Genomic DNA, 21,187 nt, shown 5'->3' with positions numbered 1-21,187 from the left:
AATTAGAATAGCATTTAAAAATTGGACTTCATGTGAGAAATAAAAAACGTGCTCAGTCGAAAAGAAAAAGTTCTTCTTACACAAGTGGTGCTGAAACATTCGTCTTCTACAAGTGAATTTAATAAAAATTTGTGCATGGCGATGGTTGCTGCAAACATATACAGTGGTATAAACTTGGAGTTCCAAAGTTCCAAGCATTCCTACGCAAATACTTCAACTTCAATATTTCGCATGAATCAACACTCCGGAAAAAATATTTGAACTCCTGCTACACTGACACAATGGAAACGATTAGAGATGGACTTGATGATTCCTACGTATGGGTTGCCGTTGATGAGACGATCAATAACCGTAGAAAATATGTAAAAATATTCAATTATTAATTGCGCCTCCAAACAATGAGGTTCAATCACATGTGCATCTGTAATTTTTTATTAGTGTGCACAAATACATCTAATAAAGCTTAGATTTTAAATTACCAACTTTTTTTTATTTATTACATATTTATCTACATACTTTTTTAGCTTCATATTTATGTAGTCTACATAGTTCTCATTTTCACATTACATAAAATCCGGGCTCTAGTTATGGACCCATATTTTCTTTTTTCTTTTCTTTGTTCCTTCCTCATCAGCTAAAGACTCAGTAAAATAAAATAATCTTCGGAACTACTATCCCACTCCATGTTTAAACCAGACTGCCTGTCGACTGTACCGGAATATTCCGAGCAGTGAGCGTCAGAGCTTCCGCGGAAGACGGACTGCTGTAGATTTCCGTTCCGGTCGGTTCGTGCCAGTGAGCGTCAACCTTTACTCACCACTCCATGTTGTACCATTATGAACGACGTCGGGGAGAGGGAATTGTGTTGTCGCAGCCCTTGACACATCATTTAGGAAACTCTAGACCACTCTCGACACATGTGAAACACAATAGCACAGGCATGTGATGCGCTCCATTAAGAGCGGCCGCCACTGTCGTCCTCTGGATGGATATCAGTGAACTAGAACAACATACACTCTTGCTTTCACGAAAAAGCTATTTAATCGTTATTGAAGATTTTAATTTACTGACGACAACAGTATATCCAACAACAAACTAACAGACTAGTACATAAAGGGTCTACATTTACGAAACAGCAAATTGTGCAATACTTTGCTGCGACTCTTACTAAAATGTGGAGTTAAACACAAGAAACGGGAACGAAACTCTCCCTTCGGCTACCGGAGAAGTATTTAGCGAAAACGTAATGTAGTTTACATAACATTTTTATAGTAATTTGTGCCCGACTTCTACAAACTCATGAAATAAACCGTGAATAAATTACCTCTATGTTATATGATTCATAGTTGAAATTGGATTTTAATATTTTCAAACAGTTTTTTTTCCCCCGTTGTTGGTAAACCCCCACACTTAGCTCAGCATGCTTCGCAATTAGGTCGTTACAACAATTTCTAAACAGCAGTATCTTAAAGACAATATATTTTGCCTATTTTCATTCCGTTATGTCCTACGGAATAATATTTTGGGGAAATTCTGCAGATAGTAAAAATATATTCTTATTACAAAAAAAGAGGCATTAGAATAATAGTTGGAGCAAAGGCTAGAGAATCATGTAGATTATTTTTAAAAAAATTAGAGATTCTAACCTTAACAAATCGATACATATACTCCACAATAAATTTCCTCATATGTAATAAAGAAAATTTTCCAACTAACTCAGCCATACATAGTATAAATACCCGCAGAAGGAATTATTTTCATACGCCATCATCAAATTTATCATGCTTTCAAAGGGGGGTACGTTACATGGCGATAAAAATGTTCAATAGTCTTCCTGAAGACATTAAGAATCATAGCCAAAATCCTGCATTATTTAAGGTAAAACTAAAAAATTACTTAATATGTCACACTTTCTATTCTGTAGATGAATTCTTGACATTTCACAGTACTGTGTAAATATTATAATACTATTAAATGGTAAACATATTACATTGTATAAAATATTATTGTTATTAATGTATTAATTCTGTACATATTTCATATTTGCATTTTATATGTATTGCATTTTATTGTTAAACGTAAGAATTGGACATGTTCTTTATTCTATGCTATAAAGCAAATGTAAGAATATTATGGAACGAATAAATCTATCTATCTATCTATCTATCTATCTATCTATCTATCTATCTATCTATCTATCTATCTATCTATCTATCTATCTATCTATCTATCTATCTATCTATCTATCTATCTATCTAACTCTATAACATCTATTAGTGCTTTATGATTGTGCTAACAGATGGAGTTACTTGTCAACAATGTGACGCTGAAACGTATGTTCAGGTTACTGCCCAGCGACAGTCCTGATAATGTATTTTATATTTTTGGTGATTGGCTAATTAATATTAACCCAACACACTCACATTCATACAAATTTCCAGACTCTAGACACCCAGGCAATTTTTCTTCTTCAAGAAAAATTCACCGACAGCCAAGCCCGGGGATCGAACACGGGATCTCCAGATCTGGAAGCCAGCATGCTGACCAACAGACCACGGAGTCAATTTTTTCGAACAGTGAATGTCCTCCTGTTAACATTATCTCTATAGCTTATGATTTTGTTTTCAGCTGCCATGGAAACATACGAGTAGATTTGTTGTTCGAAGTTTTTACGATATTGTGAAATTTATTACACTAATTTTAATAGCCATATATTGAACACTACGGAAACAGATAAGATTAGTGAACAATTTAATACTGAAAATGTAATCCGAACTCGCCTTTATCACCTCGCAATGAGTAAGCGTTCGTATTTTACCTGAAACATCAGCTTCGTATCAAATAGAATCAAGTAGATGGAAATTGGTTTGTCGTAAATTATGATTTTCTATTAGAAACATGGCTAAGGGAAGCCTTTAACATGTTGTGATGTGAAAATAATTGAAGACCTCCTCAGAATAAGGGTATAACCAACAAATCTATATATACAGGGTGTAAGGGGTATAATTGCCGTCCTTTTCGTAGTTGTCGGGGACAGTCTATAGGATCAAAAAATGTCCACACAATATAGGGTCAAAACTTGATAGTTTCCCCCCCCCCCAAAAAAAAAATCTTTTCATATTTGATTCGCGTTATACTGCGCATATCGTTAGTAAAAATTACGAAAACAATTACATCAGTAGATATATCTAGCAAAGAGTTAACATTAGTTAAAATACATATTTCTGTCTTCTATTACGTTTTCGTGAAATTATATCAAAAATGCATGCTTAAATTTGTAAATATTCCGGCGTGACAGACGTGGCAACGTATTCAGCAGGCAGTACTCTGCACAGACGTACGTACATGTCAGCTCAGTTCAAGCTCTCTGTCCATAGCTCTACTGCCGAGCGGATGACAGTTCAGTACAGGGTATTCGATAAACAACTTACAATGTCATTCACAATTTAGGAATATCATAGGTTATTAATTTATGGAAAATGTTGTTGTAATTCAAGTGCTGCAAGAAGAATGTAACGTCAACGTTTTCCTAAAAGAAGGTTACCTAATCGGCGAACTTTTGTAGCGGTTTATCAACGATTTTTAGAAACTAGGAGTCTCTTATCCCGTTTCAACAATCACACAACCAGAAATTTGTTTAAAAATGATAGGCCCTAGTGCTTTACGGAAGTGGGAGAGATTAAAATGTTGCATTAGAAAAAACGTTTGTGTGTTTTTTTTTTTTGTAGAAAACCATTATTGTTTATTCTTTAGACGTACAATTAAAAAAATGGAGCAATATTGTTACATAAAATACAAATTTACCATAATGTTCTATTAATGAGACTGAAAGTTTGTATTTGCTGCTCGTTTTATGTATTGTCATTGTCGCTCCTGCATTAGAACAGAGTATCTGTTTTGTACCGGTATGTCTGCACCCGCTTGAGCTATACTGTGTACTTCTAAACTCCCTCCTCCCCATTCAGGAACGTTGCAAAACGTCTATTATTGTAAACTTGAATAATTAGTTAAATATTGAATTAAAAAAATGTAAGGACGTTTTTCTTCTTTATGACATGAATAATCATCAGTTAAAAATAATGGCACTTATACCCCTTACACCTTGTATATATACGTTTCAGGAGAGAGGCAAATAATTCCAGAAGCATCGTTAGGCCTACATTTACTAGCAGAACCAGTTGACTAATCAAGAATACAAGTTTATTCTGCTATTTGATACAATAAAATATTGTTCTAAATGTATGCTTCAAAATTACTTTTTCTACCTAAGTCACATATTTAATTAATTTGATGTTACATCCTCTTTCCTGCCTAGCGACTCTACATCGGAACAAGCCCCAAATATAGGAAAGAAACAGATGACGATAAAAGAGAGGAAGTGCCATTATGATGACGAAATGAGTTCGAGGTCCAAGTCGAAAGTTACCTAGCAATTCTGATTTAATTGAGGGGAAAAAAAATTCAACCAGGATTTGAACCCAGGCCAGCTCGTTTCAGGATCAGACATGCTAATCGTTACTCTACAGCGTCGACACCGTAAGGCAGCCGTGGCGAAAATGCAATCGTGCGCCGAGCCACTGTGTAACCTGCAACGTGCATAGCACCTATGGAGGGAGGCGGACACCCGAAGGGGAAGTGAAGCAACTGTCTGACTTATTAACGGATTTTCATTTTCCTTACGTCAAGCACTTAAATATAATTTTATACAGTATAAGGTTACAAACTAATGTCTAGCACGTGTAACGAAGAAAGAAATGAATAAGAAAACATAGGACACATTATCACAATCTAAAGTTAACTGTCTTCAGAATGTCTCTGCGACAGAGTTTCAAAATCAGGAATTATGTCACTTGCTGCCAGTCGTAGTTGATCACGAATGTATTTGTCTGTCAGTCGTAATCTAAATTAGGTTTTTACTATTTTCATTGTTGAAATTAATTTTCCACAAGCGTAAGTTGTAGCGAACATGGCTTCAACAGAGCAAGCGAAAGAACGAAGCTTGGGATATTTATTTTTCGGCAAAGATTTGAAAAGTTCAACATTTATCAAATTCTTACATCTAGCTTTCATTTAACATCACGTTGTAAATCTGTGAGTTTAAATTGAAGACCTAACCGCATTATTCGTACATCTGCCGAAAAAGGGTCGACGTACAGAGATAATAATAATAATAATAATAATAATAATAATAATAATATGTTACTTACTTACTGGCTTTTAAGGAACCCGGAGGTTCATTGCCGTCCTCACATAAGCCCGCCATTGGTCCCTATCCTGAGCAAGATTAATCCAGTCTCTATCATCATATCCCACCTCCCTCAGATCCATTTTAATATTATCTTCCCATCTACGTCTCGGCCTCCCCAAAGGTCTTTTTCACTCCGGCCTCCCAACTAACACTCTATAAATGCATTTCTGAATTCGCCCATACGTGCTACATCCCTGCCCATCTCAAACGTCTGAATTTAATGTTCCTAATTATGTCATAATAATAATAATAATAATAATAATAATAATAATAACACTTAACCTTTTAATGTTTCATCAGCAACATGTAGTATAATGCTGTTTTGTTATACAACCGTTTTCCTCGTAATACTTGTGAACAAAACATACATTTAATATTCTCATCATATTGGCAGCAAAAAAATGCGTCCTCCCATCCTACTTGAAACTTTCGTTTTTGCAGAGGTACATGGTTTCGAGAGAGACATTGCGACGATATGCCACTAGCAGGTCAGAGACAAATACAAATGGAACGGAATTTGACTCCAGTAAGTGAGAGGGTGAGGCTGGGGGAGGTAGGAAGCAAGAGAAATGCATAGCTATCACTGCGCGCCACAATGTGCTTGTGAGTCACATTTTCGCCACGGCTGCCATAAGATCATAGTGCGTCTGAAAGATTAACTAGATCAATGGAGAAAACTCATGACCCCATCGGGAATCGAAACCGCTGCAGCGCACCCCTTTAACCGCAACTGAGAATATCAATTTCCTGGGAGGAATTCGAACCCAGGCCGTGACATCTACACAGAATCAAGACTGCGAACTCCGAGGCTCTTGTGTGTGTATTTCGAGCTGTAATTTGAATAAGGTTGCCTCCGTGTCGAGACGACGTATTTATAAAACTTCCGAGACCCGACAATGCACCCTGTCACTTCCGACACCCCGGAGACAGGGAAGAAACATGGCTAAAAGCTCGGACGAGTATATTTAGGTCACTAATGTACTGTGGGGCCGGTTAAACATCCTATCTATCAAAATCTGAAATCAGGGTCCATCATGTTGACAACTGCCTCCCATTCAACCACCCTCTGTCACGATATTCTCAAGGGCGTCTTCTCTATCTGGCTCGACTTGATCAAATTCCAGATCGTTGTCTGAAACTGCTTGCCTTCATTCTACATGTAACGTTTCTTTCACATAATTGAGACTACTGAGACCAACAAGATGATAATTGTTTATTGTGATTCTATACATAACGTTTCTCTGCATACTGTATGTGTACTATTCAGAAGCAATGAAATCATAAGTTAAATTTAAAATGTAATACAAATTATTAAGGGGAGTTGGTCATTATCGCATGAAAAATAATGGTAAAAATAGTCTATCTTCAAGCAGTCATGAATATAATACTATTTATCAGAGGTCTTTCATTTTTGTTAGCTATGTGTCTATGCATATTAAGCTTTAAAATGAAAAAGAATGGATACTCTAGAGTAAATCTTTATCCTTAAATTAATTTTTCTAATTAAGCACATTTTTTTTATAAATTCACTATATGTCTGTGATTAGGTACACTCTATTCACTTATTATAGCACATATTGTATTGAAAATTTGACCACTTACTGTTAATAGATACTAAAACATACCCTGCTAAAATTATTCATGTATCTGTAATATTATGGGCATAGGACTTATAGAAATCATCACCGTGAATAAATTTAAAAAAATTGAAGATTAGTATAAGCCCTATGCCCATAGTATTACAGATATTTTAATAATTTTAGTAGGGTATGTTTTAGTATCTATTAGCAGTAAGTGGCCAAAATTTTAATTCAATGTGTGCTATGATAAGTGAATAGAGTGTACCTAACCACAGATATGTAGTGAATTTAGATTAAAAAATGTTTAAATTTAACAATTAATTTAAGGGTAGGATTTACACTAGATTAACCATTCTTTTTTCATTTTAAAGCTTAATATGTATACATATATCACTAAAAAAATGAAATAGCTGTGATAAATAGTATTACATTCATGACTGCTTGAAGATAAGCTATTTTTATCATTACTTTGCATCCGATAACGTCCAATTCCCCTTAAGAGATAATCAGAGATAACTGCAATTTCAATTTCTTATTTAATGCTCCTTTAAAACTACAGTGGCTATCCACAGACGCTGAGGTGACAATATTGTACTAGGGTTGGATATAAAGTAATGGCAACAGTTCGATATTTCTGACATGGCTTTATTCACAGGGGTACAACATTTACGTACCTTCTATATAGTCGCCCCCCCCCTTATTTATTACCTTTTGCCAAATGTTTGGAAGCCGTCGTACACCATCAACGCGTCCATGTTTGTTGATGTTCCGTATTGACCGCCCTAAAGCACGGATAAGTTCACTCTGGTATTGTACCGGGTCTCTCGCAGTGGTTCTTTCACTTTGGTGAAAAGATCGTAATCGCATGGATCATATCGGGTGAGTACGGTGGATGTTCCAGTAGTCCGCGTTTTCCGTCTGCCTTGGAGGTACAGCGTGGTGCAGTATTACCCCATCAATGTCATACGCCACAATGAACATCTCCTTCACAGCACTTTGTGTGGGGCGCACTTTCTTCGGACGAGAAGAAACTGGATGCTTCCATTCATTTGATTGGCGTTTCAAGTTTGGTTCATACGAGCGAGTCCAGGTTTCGTCCATAGCGACGATTCGTCCAAGAAAGTCGTCACCTTCCCTTTGGTACCGGTGCAACAAGGCCTTCCCGGAACGCTTTAACCCATCGTGCAACTGTGCGATATGGCAACGCTGCATCGCCACATGCTTCACGCAGTCCCTGAAAACATTATTGTGCACTACGACCTCGTGTCACTTCAATTTTGATCCAGGAACGTTGCTCTAGTTTTGTAAGGATGGTCTTAGGGCGCTCGCACTGTCCCTATGAAAGTCAACGTTCTACACACTGCAGTAGATTGATGGAGTACTGTCGCCGCTGGCTGCACTAATTCATCTAACAGTCCTTGTTCATGTCCACACAGCTGGCAGCTCTTGAACGCACCATCGTCACGTGACAGCAGTGTTGCCATTACTTTTTATCCAACCTATGTATTACGGTACGCGTTCACTGCATCATATCGGACGAATCCCACGGATCGGAGAAAAACAACATTTGCTATAATTTTCATGTAACTGCGTTCACTGCATCGTATCGCACGCATCGGTTATCGGTAAATACGTCCACGACTCTCGGAGGAGCAACTTTTCCGATGCGTGCAATCATGGTTTCCTTAATAAATAAATTGTAATTGCTCAACTGTTGATAAAAGGTGGGAGAGTCAAACGGAAAGATTTGATGGGAGTACACTGATCGTATGGAGAGGCTGAGAATGAATATAACCGTCTCTTCTCTACCTACTTAAGGCTGGTTCATAATAAACCGGTAATGGAAACGACAACGAGAACGAGAACGGAAACAATGTTAAAATAAATGTATTTAAATGTTAGCATTCTCAATAACGAATTGCAAATGCTCACATTTAAATACATTTATTTTAACACTATTTCCGTTCTCGTTCTCGTTGTCGTTTCCGTTCCCAGTTTATTGTGAACCAGCCTTTACTTTACAATTTATGGCTCCTTAGCATGGCTAACGAGAAGGACAGGCTAGGAGCAACGTCACATTCTTAGTCATAACATGGCCGACATTGAACTAGTTTACATATAAATGCACGTTTAACATGAGTTTAATATAGCAATACCTTTGTTTTTTTAGAACTTTGAACATGTATTTATAATGGGCGATTGTCAAGATGGCCACGACTGGACCATGATAACCACGTGACTCCAATTCATGCCGAAGCCTGTCATTTTCGTTAGCCACGGCTCCTTAGCCCGCCATTTGTCCCTATCCTGAGCAAGATTATTCCAGTCTCTATCATCATATCCCAACTCCCTCAAATCACCTGTAAAAACAGCTATATTTCCGTTAGTTTTAAAGGAACCCGGAGGTTCATTACCGCCCTCACATAAGCCCGCCATTTGTCCCTATCCTGAGCAAGATTATTCCAGTCTCTATCATCATATCCCACCTCCCTCAAATCACCTGTAAAAACAGCTATATTTCCGTTAGTTTTAAAGGAACCCGGAGGTTCATTACCGCCCTCACATAAGCCCGCCATTTGTCCCTATCCTAAGCAAGATTAATCCAGTCTCTATCATCATATCCCACCTCCCTCAAATCCGTTTTAATATTATCTTCCCATCTACGTCTCGGCCTCCCCAAAGGTCTTTTTTCCTTCCGGTCTCCCAACTAACACTCTAAATGCATTTCTGGACTCGCCCATACATGCTACATTCCCTGCCCATCTCAAACGTCTGGATTTAATGTTCCTAATTATGTCAGGTGAAGAATACAATGCTTGCAGTTCTGCGTTGTGTAACTTTCTCCATTCTCCTGTAACTTCATCCCTCTTAGCCCCAAATATTTTCCCAAGCACCTTATTCTCAAACACCCTTAACCTATGTTCCTCTCTCAAAGTGAGAGTCGAAGTTTCACAACCATAAAGAACAACCGGACCGGTAATATAACTGTTTTGTAAATACTAACTTTCAGATTTTTTGACAACAGACTGGATGATAAAAGCTTCTCAACCGAATAATAGCAGGCATTTCCCATATTTATTCTGTGTTTAATTTCCTCCAGAGTATCAATTATATTTGTTACTGTTGCTCCGAAGTATTTGAATTTTTCCACCTCTTCAAAGGATAAATTTCTAATTTTTACATTAATATTCATAAAGTATAATGTCTCGCCCACCTCATTGAATATTACACGTCTACTATGAAGTAGCCAATGTGTATTATTACCATTTAATACGAGAAAAATTCGTACCGGCACCGGGAATCGAACCCAGGAGGGATTCGGCCGGCGCCGTGGATCGTGTCCCGGCATAGCTCAGTTAGAAAGAGCGCTCAGCGCGCAGAGCTGAGAGGTCCTGGGTTCGATTCCCGGTGCCGGTACGAATTTTTCTCGTATTAAATGGTAATAATTACAATTTTTATATTTCCCTTTCGTACAATATTCGTATATAATCACATACTTTGTCTTTTCGGGATTTACTTCCAAATCTATTTCTTTACTTGCTTCAAGTAAAATTCCCGTATTTTCCCTAATCGTTTGTGGATTTTCTCATAACATATTCACAAGATCTGGCACCACATATTAAAAATCCTAATTGGATGAACTCTCACAAGACGCTATTAGAGATACAGTACAATAACCTTTGCTAGAGACGCTAGGCTGGCAGCGAATTAGACATGTAGGTAACGCAGAATAGGTTTCCAAGATCGTGCTGTAAGGTCAGTTATTGACCTCCTTTGTAGTAGCTAATTTAAGCTAAAAAAGGAAAGGAAATGGTCACCGTGGTTACGTCAGAAGTCTCGAAAATATCTACTTTGAACAATCGCGGCAACTTGTCTTTTGAGAGATGCAACGTGAATAATGTTCTTGGCCAAAGCCGGGACACCGGCAGCCAAACAAAATGGTGTGCCAACGACGAGATGATATTTATATTTTCAAACATTAGTCTAAAGCGGTATATTTGGCAACGACTCCACCGAGGGGGGGACAGGCGGGATACAGGTCAAGTAGATATAAATGTATCATTTACATCAATTAGAAACCGAGGCATAAATCAGATGCCCACTAACGTAAAATATCGTCCATTTAAATGTCTCCACACCATTTATCATGTCAGTACAAATACTCATTGAATGTTGAAACTACATTTCATATGAATACATTAGATGTAAATAAGGGGATCCAAATTTGGTACCCTTAATATACAGGGTTTTTCAAAAGTAAGAAAGAATTTTAATTTCTCATATTATTTCTTCATCCTCTACATAATCTTAAAAGTACTAACACTGTCTTATTACTACTGGGTGTTCAGTTCAAAGTGTGTCATGGCTCGCTGTATGCCGTCATGTGGCTAGTCGATGAGCCTAGAGAATTCAATCTTCCTACACTTCCACAGAGGCGTATTATCTATGTGTGAGAGAAGTTGCCTAGCAAGTACGGCGTTCATTCTGAAGAGCACTTACCGATACCCTAGATCATATATGTAACAGATATGTCGGGGTTATAGGCTTTGAGGTTAACAACTTTTGTCAGGTTTACTACGCTGCCATCTAGACGTTACACAAGGAGTCACGTCATAATACCAATTTGAATTGCATTAGCGACTGTGCTGCCATCTCGTGTTCGTTTACGGCGGACGGGTGGCGATCCTGGCGGTTGTTCTCTTCAAAGTGCTGCCGATTTTAACGTAGCGAGGAGTTATCTGTTAAATATATGATCTAGGCCGATACGTACGGTGACGCCGGTAGTGGCAGGAATGTGAACTGTTTGGAAACATGTACTGAGGTGAGTTTTTTTCTTACTGTCGAGATATTATTTATTTATTATTTATTTATTTATTTATTCTGGTGTAGTTAAGGCCATCAGGCCTTCTCTTCCACAACACCAGGAATACAAATACAATAACAGAAATAAAAAGGAAAAAAAAAACACTATAAACGAAGTAAAGTCACACAAAAATATACACAGGTTGCAGTCACACAAACTTTAAATGAGTGATTAAGTATAATTAATTGTATCCTAATTAACTAACATAAACAAGAAACTTGCGATTTTAATCTGGAGTAAAAAAAAACACAAATCGACACTTCTAGCAATGTCTAAAAAGCATTAAACAAGACAAAGATATGGGGAAGGGGTTAAGACAATTACTTACGTATTTGTTGACATTAACTTCAACGGTCAACATGGACACGGAGCATTTGATTTGTGTAGTGGAATGTTGCCGTACGCAACCGGTGATAACAAATACCCTGCGTACAACTTGGCTTAGCAAAACAGAGTTCGAAAGAGGTTATGGTAGCACACAGACCGTACAGACCGCCATCTGTTGCTACGACGTTCAAGTTATACCGTACACGTTCTCAAGTTCAGATTGAACGCCTTGATTAATAGGCAACTTCTCTGACATAAAAGCTGAAACTCGCTTCAAATCGCTGAATCATCAACAGTGACGTCATGACACACTTTGAAATGAACACCCAGTAGAGCCCGGGTAAATATCCCGTTGCTTGTAATGTGTGCGTTGCGAGTAGCCTATAGCTCGTCTGGGAGATATGGTGGAAGACTCAATTCAGGTAACCTCAACTGTAAACAGTAGGGACAGGGGTGTATAAGTAGTTAACTAGAGTACAGTACAAATATTAACAAGAAACGTGAAACAAATTTATAATCCACAGTAAAATCATTGTACAATGTAATCACTGTGCAACAAGAATTTTATTCCGACTTAAAACAATGTGTCCCTTATGGTTTGGTGTGCACTGAATCCGAAAATACATCTCTTTTCTTCATATCACGTAAAGTTTTTAAGATATACTATGATTTCACTTTTCGATAAGCGCTCACACAGGCGCGGGTTGGGGGTTATAAACCAAAACAAAAGCTAATGCTTTTTATGAGTTTATGACTTATATCAGGTTTCTTATGGTTGTTGGCATGTTCTTTTGTACTTCTAGTAAATAAACAAATATTGGTCCCTTCTATTCAGTAAATTTCATAACAGTTCAAAGTGAGGTCTACGCAATGAACATTTTAGTACTTAACCCTTAAATTTACAATGTATTCTATAGGATACAACAGGTTAATAGGCTATATGCTATAATTTTAATAGAACAATAGAAAAAATTGGTAGGAAAATTAAAATTTCACAATACTATAATACTGTACACCATATAAAAACATGGGCATTGCGATAGTTGTTTTCTTTACGGTCCGACACGGTTTAATAAACTAGTGTGATAAATGAAGCTTTGCCAAGTTAAGGGTTAAAAAAAGAGTTTGTGCAAGATCGTGCGTATTTGCTTGGTTTCCGCACAAAACCAATACGCGGTAAGTGTGAAATACCATATTCAGTATTCCCAACGTAACACACATAACAATTTCCCTCTTCTTACCGCTTAAGTGACATATTGATTTTACTGCTTTAGGCTTTTAACATATTATTTTTAGAGACGTTTAACATAGTAATAATTATAAATTGGAAATTTACCACTGAAATTTCACCTAAATTGCAATGTTAATTATTGTTTTTAAATATTTGCAAAAATTAAGTAAAGTCTACTACTCCACGAAACTTATTGCATTCCTGATACAAGTAACATTAAGGAAGCCGTGAAAAAATCAACAAGATTCCAGATGCCGATGTTATTACTGCAATATGTTATATAAATAATATTGTTAACATATTAAAATGAAAAATAAATCATTACATAACCTTACAGTTTGTTTTAAGTTCGCATTTATAAACTGGGGGGAAAAAAAAAGACAGACGTATATCACGGCCTGCTGGAGTATAGTAAACACAGAAAACATTTTATAGCAACAAGTTGAAGAAAGATATTTTGGTTTTCCGAAGTTGCCGTCATTAAACAGAAACCAACATGGAGATTTCATTGCAACTAATTAGAAATTCGTCTTTCAGGTATGTAATAAACGATCTTCGCACAAAATAATGTACGATACACGAGCGGTATGTTTGTTTTCATGTTCTCGGAAATTAAAAAAGCCTCAACTACGTTTCGCTTTTTCAGTCTTTTCCTCGAACATGAAAACGTCAACATACCGCTCTTATAACGTATATTACTATTACTAGTTTGAGTGAAGGGAAATTAAAAGGAGGCATTTTCAGCGGTCCACAAATTCACAAAGTTATCGCTGACTCTGTGAGGAAAACTTTTCGTAAAAAAAGTGGCATGGCGCGCTTTCAAAGATGTTTGCTCAAATTTCCTCGGAAATTCTAGGGCAGACAACTATAATGAACTTGTGGAAACCATGTTAAGTGCATATGAGAAAATGGAGTGTAATTATGTCTCTCAAAATACACTTTTTACATTCTCATTTGGATTTTTTTTCTCCTAACCTTGGAGCGGTAAGTGAGGAGCATGGGGAAAGATTTAATCAAGAAATATCTTAAATTGAAATGTGATATAAAGAGAGATCATCATCCAGCATGCGTGCAGACCATTGTCGGTTCCTTGTAAAAGATAGTCCCGGGTCTAGTTATAAACGGAAGTCATGCAGAAATTCTTTTAACTGGTAAGTTCAAATTCCGCGATTTTTCTCATTATACGCATGAACTATTTTTACTGTTGTGGTGTTTTTATGTTTTAATCTATGTAACATCATTTTTGTATCCAGTACACATTTTTCAAGTGTTATGAGGCATTTTTAATCTCTAGTGTCTTGTAATTTTATCAGGAGCAGTGAAAAATTAGAAAAGAAACATTTTCATAAAAAATTGAATTCACTTTGCCCGGAAAATAGTACGTGATGGGGCTATTTAGATTCTAAATTCAGATTTAGGGCACACATATTAGTAATATTCACCTATTTTTATTTCGGAACAAAACAAGAAAGTAAAAATCTGTTGTTCAGTGTCATCATTAGATAGGCTGTGTAAAACTGAATATGCAAGAAATTACAACATGCACAGCATCTTGAAGAAACATCTCAAATCCATGAAGCACAAGAATCAACAACACACAATACGTAATCATTCACATAATATCTTGTTAATTAATTAGCATTCACTGAAAGTGTAGGACACGCCAAAATCCTATTTTAAGAGTTCCTAAAGTCATGCAACAAAAATCAATAATAGCTAAGAAAAAGCAGTATCGGACGGGTGGGTTTGAAAGTTGGGGAGGCCAAGCTGTGAATATGAGAATATAAAAATATAAGGCCTGTGACGTACCTCATTACCAAGTGCAGAATTTATAGGTTTTAAGAAATTAAAATTAGGTTTTCCAATTTATGTTTTAGGATTTTAAATCTTATGTTTAGGAATTTATATGATTTTACGGCAAAAAAAAAACAAACAAAAATAAATAACATACTGTTAATATATTACAACGGCTTGGTAAAGATTGCCTCTCTTTAGGACATTTTAAGTCTTAACCTACGAATTACGTCTTTTAGGTCACATTCAATTTAAGAATGTTACTCTTTGCTACATAAAACGAACAAGAAAAGCAATATTTCGAGAGTAACGAGATAGCAACAAAACTGATTCGAACCCAAGAACCCGGGGCTTGTTCATTACTATTACATAGTCTAATTTTACAGAAAATTAACTGGGCGTTCCTCTTTCTTCGCAAACCGATCAATTAGGTCGCAGCATACTGAATAACTGCTACTAGAAGAAGCTAGAGACAAATCTGCATTTGTTTCTAAACTATCGATATATTTAAAATACTGCTAAGTAAATACATCTCGTAACACAAAAGAATAAAATAACAAGAACACCCGCAAACAAGAGGAAATCTAACAACATAAATGAGAACTTTTACGCAGGGAGAGAAAACTAACAACACGTGACTCAAGTTTCTAAAACCAGGAAGAGACAAAGAGAGAGAGCTTCCAAATACAGCCGAAACCAGCCGTGACTATAAGCACTACAGTTGTCAGCGGTGGGTAGGACGTCTCCAAATCGGCTCCCCTCGCGCGTTCTATCAAGTTTAAACACTCTTCTAAACACCTATCTTATTGGTTGAACTGCTGTTGTCATGGTTACCGGGGAGTAGCGTCATGTAGCCGATTCCTCTCTCCCGCTCTCACATAGACACTGCAGGCTGCTAGATGTCGACTATACTGGACTATACAGATTATAGCGCTATCTGTTATTTTTCCGTACGAATTATTTGTACTATCTACAGTATAGCGAGCAGGCATCACCAACTGAATGTGGTCGACTTTACGTAACTTACATCTTAGTCGTAGTGAATAGTAAAATTAATATAAAAGGAAAAATGTTCGTCATTTGCTGTAACTTGTCTGTGATCTTAATTCAGCTGGAATTATTACTGCCATATTGTTTTCTGGTAAAATATTAGGGGAGGCACGGCCTCCCCTGAAAATCCGCCGCTGAGAAAAAGGCGTATGAATATGATTCAGTACTCACCTCCACATATGGGGAGTAAAACCCGGACATGTCTCGCGGCATGTAAGACATGGCTGCCCTTCGTCCACTTCTTGCACCAGGATTCCCTGAAAATAGAGATGGACACTAATTAAAATATACAAAATAACAGAATCGAGTCTCATCAAATAAATACATTATAAATAGAGATGTAGATAAACGCGGCATTATTTTATAACGATTCTGCAACAATGGGCAAAGAATACAGATGACAAAACAGCATCATAAACATATAGTGAATATTGTAGTTGTAAATCTGATGGATAGACGCTACAAAATTAAAAACAGGCAAGGAGGCAAATAAAAGATACTAAAATTTAATAAAACAGGCACTCCAAATAGGCAATTAAAGATAATTAAGTGTTTTGGGGGATTTTTGTCTACTGTTCTGTCACATCCTAATTTAAACTTTTATTTAATCGAAGTTATGTTCACTGGTGTCCATTTGAAATCCCAGTAAACTTTCATATCGTTCTTGGAGGACTCCAGGGAACATGACGTGATGAAAATTAATTAATTAAAAAAAATTACCCGGAAATGTGATTGGGTTACATTCAAAGTTAATTTTAATTATTGTTTTTGTTTGTTTTTTTTTATTTTATTTCATAATAACGGTTACATCAGCTTCTTGTCTATGCGGATGACGTGAATATGTTAGGAGAAAATCCACACACGATTAGGGAAAACACAGAAATTCTAGTTGAAGCAAGTAAAGCGATAGGGTTGGAAGTAAATCCCGAAAAGACTAAGTATATGATTATGTCTCGTGACCAGAAAATTGTACGAAATGGAACTATAAAAATTGGAGATTTATCTTTCGAAGAGTTGGAAAAATTCAAATATCTTGGAGCAACAGTAACAAATATAAATGACACTCGGGAAGAAATTAAACGCAGAATAAATATGGGAAATGCGTGTTATTATTCCGTTGAGAAGCTTTTGTCATCTAGTCTTCTGTCAAAAAATCTGAAAGTTAGAATTTATAAAACAGTTATATTACCGGTTGTTCTCTATGGTTGTGAAACTTGGACTCTCACTTTGAAAGAGAAACAGAGATTAAGAGTGTTTGAGAATAAGGTTCTTAGGAAAATATTTGGGGCTAAGAGGGATGAAGTTACAGGAGAATGGAGAAAGTTACACAACGCAGAGCTACACGTATTGAATACTTCACCTGACATAATTAGGAACATAAAATCCAGACGTAGAGGGAGGTAGGATATGATGGTAGAGACGGGTTTAATCTTGCTCAGGATAGGGACCAATGGCGGGATTATGTGAGAGCGGCAATGAACCTACGGGTTACTTAAAAGCCAGTAAGTAAGTAAGTATTTAATCGAAGTTATGTTCACTGGTGTCCATTTGAAATCCCAGTAAACTTTCATATCGTTCTTGGAGAACTCCAGGGAACATGTCGTGATGAAAATTAATTAATTAAAAAAGTTACCCGAAATGTGATTGGGTTACATTCAAAGTTAATTTTAATTATTGTTTTTGTTTGTTTTTTATTTTATTTTATAATAATTAATAAAAATATATTTGCAATTACTGACAAAACATTCATAGAGTCGTATTAAAAATTATGCAAATAAAAGATGAGACAACGAAAAATAACAAAACAGCAACTAGAATAACAATACGAAATGAAACATTACTTTCTATTTTGTATTTAAGCAATTAAATAATTGCATGACCGAAATAAATAAGATTTACTAAAATATAATAATATATTTTTAAATTGAAACAATGAAGTAACTATGAATTTCAGTGACTAAACAAGATGAACATATCAAATGTTCAATATTGGTGGGTTCGATTCCCGCTTGGGCTGATTACCTGGTTGGGTTTTTTCCGAAGTTCTCCCCAACCGTAAGGCGAATGCCAGGTAATCTGTGGCGAATCCTCGGCCTCATCTAGCCAAATACCATTTCGCTATAACCAATTCCATCGACGCTAAGTAATTCAATAGTTGATACAGCGTCGTTAAATAATCACATAAAAACATAGAGCTAATGTTGTTTGTTATACAAGATTATGTCGGCCTGTCATACTAAATTTCCTTGGTGCTTCATTGTGGTTTAACAATTCAAATTTTAAAGACAAGCACCATCAATTTCCTGTTATCTGTTCATATTTTACATTTTGCACTTTACATTCAGCTCAAAAGACATTTTTTTTTCTGTTTTCATCGTCAAGCTAATGACATGATAATAAATTTGGTTTACGATTTCGAAACAATGAAATTTCATTATTTTTTCAGTTTTGTTAACTTACATTTTTCAGCTTACTATTTTATAAGTCGCAGAAAGAAACGGGCATAGAAGCACGGTAGCTTATTTTGAAGAGGGAAGGCCAATTATTTATTTTGGTTCCAAATATCTTCAAATCCTTCAGTTCCATTTCCAGATCCCGCATTCTTCAGTGCACGATTTCAATCAAAACTTATCCAAAACAATATTATGTCCTATTTTGTTATCATCCTTAACGTTTCAAGGATGAAATTTTGCAGACCGATTTCCTTCTCTTTTATTGATTTTTAAAAATCATACTCTAGGTTTCATACACTTATTAAATATACCTTATAAACATGTTTTTATACCTTATGAAAAATCATAGAAATTGGATAAGAAGCATTTTAAAACCTGACGCCTCATTTATGTTCTACTTTATTCGCGAAACGCTCTTGAATTTCTCGACAAAATGAAAATTTTTTGTGCTGTGAAAGATTGTATGCCTACTGTAAATAAATCACCTTGGTGACAGCATCATTTATTTGTTATTTCTTTCTCTTTTGATTATTTATTTATTTTTTTGTTAGATGTGTCATTTCTGTATCTTACTGTTGAATCATTTTTAGAACACTGAAATGACGGCACATTGCAACCTGAGACAAATCCCCTAGTATATAAAGCATCAAGAATTGCAAGATGTTTTAAAGGCGCCATATGGCAAAATAAATATTTGAAGTAGAAACCGCAGTTAGGGTATATAAATCTGTAATAAAACCAGTTCTCACATACGCGGACGAAAGGCGTGCTTGTTAGACGAAAACTAACCAGATCTCGGAAATAAGTAAAACAATGGAAAATAGATCGGTGGAAAAACCCAGGTATGACCACATTACGGTGTTAGTGTGCAATTCAACTTTATACTTCGTTCATTATGAGCTTAATAATGCTGACCCAACCTGTGGTCCGCGGATACGTTTGTTTGTTTTTAATGGTATTTTAATTAAATTTAATTTTAGGGCCTATCATGTCCTCTGATTTTTTTGCATCTGTTATTGTTTAGTCAACTGTTCGAAGACAGGTCTAAACTTCATAAGTAATACCAATAAGACAACACTCATAAGGCAACTAAGCCAAGAGACATTAGGGTAAGGTGACCTGTTTTTTCCCCCCTCCATTACATACATCGCTGACTAGTTAACATATTACAGTAATCAGACTTCAGATGTGTACAAACAATTGTTCTTCATCTGACATATATCGTCAAGTGAGAATTTCGCAACTTGCTGGAATATTTTTTTCCTGTGTCAGACTTTTGAGAGACAAAGTGTAACAGAAATGAAGTCGCCTATTGGAACTTTTCTTACCTTGCAAGTTTTGCCTACGTATTTCATAGTTTTATACAGTTACACAGTTATATTACCGGTTGTTCTGTATAGTTGTGAAACTTGGAGAGAGGAACAGAGGCTAAGGGTGTTTGAGAATAAGGTGCTTAGGAAAATATTTGTAGTGAAGAGGTATGAAGTTACAGGAGAATGGAGAAAATTACACAACACAGAACTGCACGCATTGTATTCTTCACCTGGCATAATTAGGAACATTAAATCCAGACGTTTGAGATGGGCAGGGCATGTAGCATGTATGAGCGAATCCAGAAATGCATATAGTGTCAGTTACGAGGTTGGACGGAAAAAAGACCTTTGGGGAGGCCGAGACGTAGATGGGAGAATAGTATTAAAATGAATTCGAGGGAGGTGGGATATAATCCTAGGGACTGGATTAATCTTGCATGGGATAGGGACCGATGGCGTGCTTATGTGAGGGCGGCAATGAACCTTCGGGTTCTCTAAAAAGCCATTTGTAAGTATCTGATATTTTTAGAATTCTAAATTCTTTAAATTCAATTTTGAGGGTCCAAATTTAACAGTGTTCACCATTTAGGATAAGACTGAAGCAACGATAAACAAATTGATTTTATGATTTTGCTTAGTTGCCAATCGAGAATTCGATTGATTTCCCACTGCAAGTGACTTTCCAGTGACAAATGATGATTAACTACAGTATTTCCCTATATCGTTGGAAATATAAAGAACGTCTTGACTACGGTAATTAACATTAAAATTAAGGGAATGTTTAACTTCCTGCAAATGAAAAAACAATTACGCGAAAACCATTCTTGGTGACATCAACGCTGTTAGAATTCTTCTGATTCGAACTCAGAAGTGGTTCACACCTGTGGAGTAACGGTCAGCGCGTCTGGGCGCGAAACCAGGTGGCCCGGGTTCGAATCCCGGTCGGGGCAAGTCACCTGGTTGAGGTTTTTTCCGGGGTTTTCCCTCAACCCATTATGAGCAAATGCTGGCTAACTATCGGTGCTGGACTCCGGACTCATTTCACCGGCATTATCATCTTCACTTCATTGAGACGCTAAATAACCTGAAATGTTGATACAGCGTCGTAAAATAACCCGCGAAAAAAAACGTAGAAGTCGTGTTTCCTAAACGATCCTGTTGCAATGTTGGTTGCATACACGATCGTGTATCACGATGTTTTCCGAATTGAAATACAACACTTAAATGCCATTTACATCTATATAGTTGTTTGCAGCGTGCATTTTCTGTTTCGGTCTCCGTGAAGAACAAATATAAAAATAAATGTAATGTTCAGATAGACTTGCGA

At 36.4% G+C, this 21,187-nt stretch overlaps 1 protein-coding gene across 2 annotated transcripts in view; it reads right to left on the bottom strand.

Annotated features, from left to right (window-relative positions):
- Lmpt (four and a half LIM domains protein limpet) overlaps positions 1-21,187 on the bottom strand; it is a 964,594-nt gene that overhangs the window by 725,116 nt on the left and 218,291 nt on the right. For both annotated transcript variants that reach the window (XM_069832785.1, XM_069832782.1), the window contains exon 2: positions 16,266-16,351. In XM_069832785.1, coding sequence (XP_069688886.1) covers positions 16,266-16,351 — 86 coding nt within the window. The remainder of the gene's footprint in view (positions 1-16,265; positions 16,352-21,187) is intronic.

This window comes from Periplaneta americana, chromosome 8 (genome assembly GCF_040183065.1).
Source record: "Periplaneta americana isolate PAMFEO1 chromosome 8, P.americana_PAMFEO1_priV1, whole genome shotgun sequence".
Lineage (NCBI taxonomy): Eukaryota > Metazoa > Arthropoda > Insecta > Blattodea > Blattidae > Periplaneta > Periplaneta americana.
The sequence above is the reverse complement of the archived record's forward strand: the minus strand, read 5'-3'. Positions and strand labels throughout refer to the sequence as shown.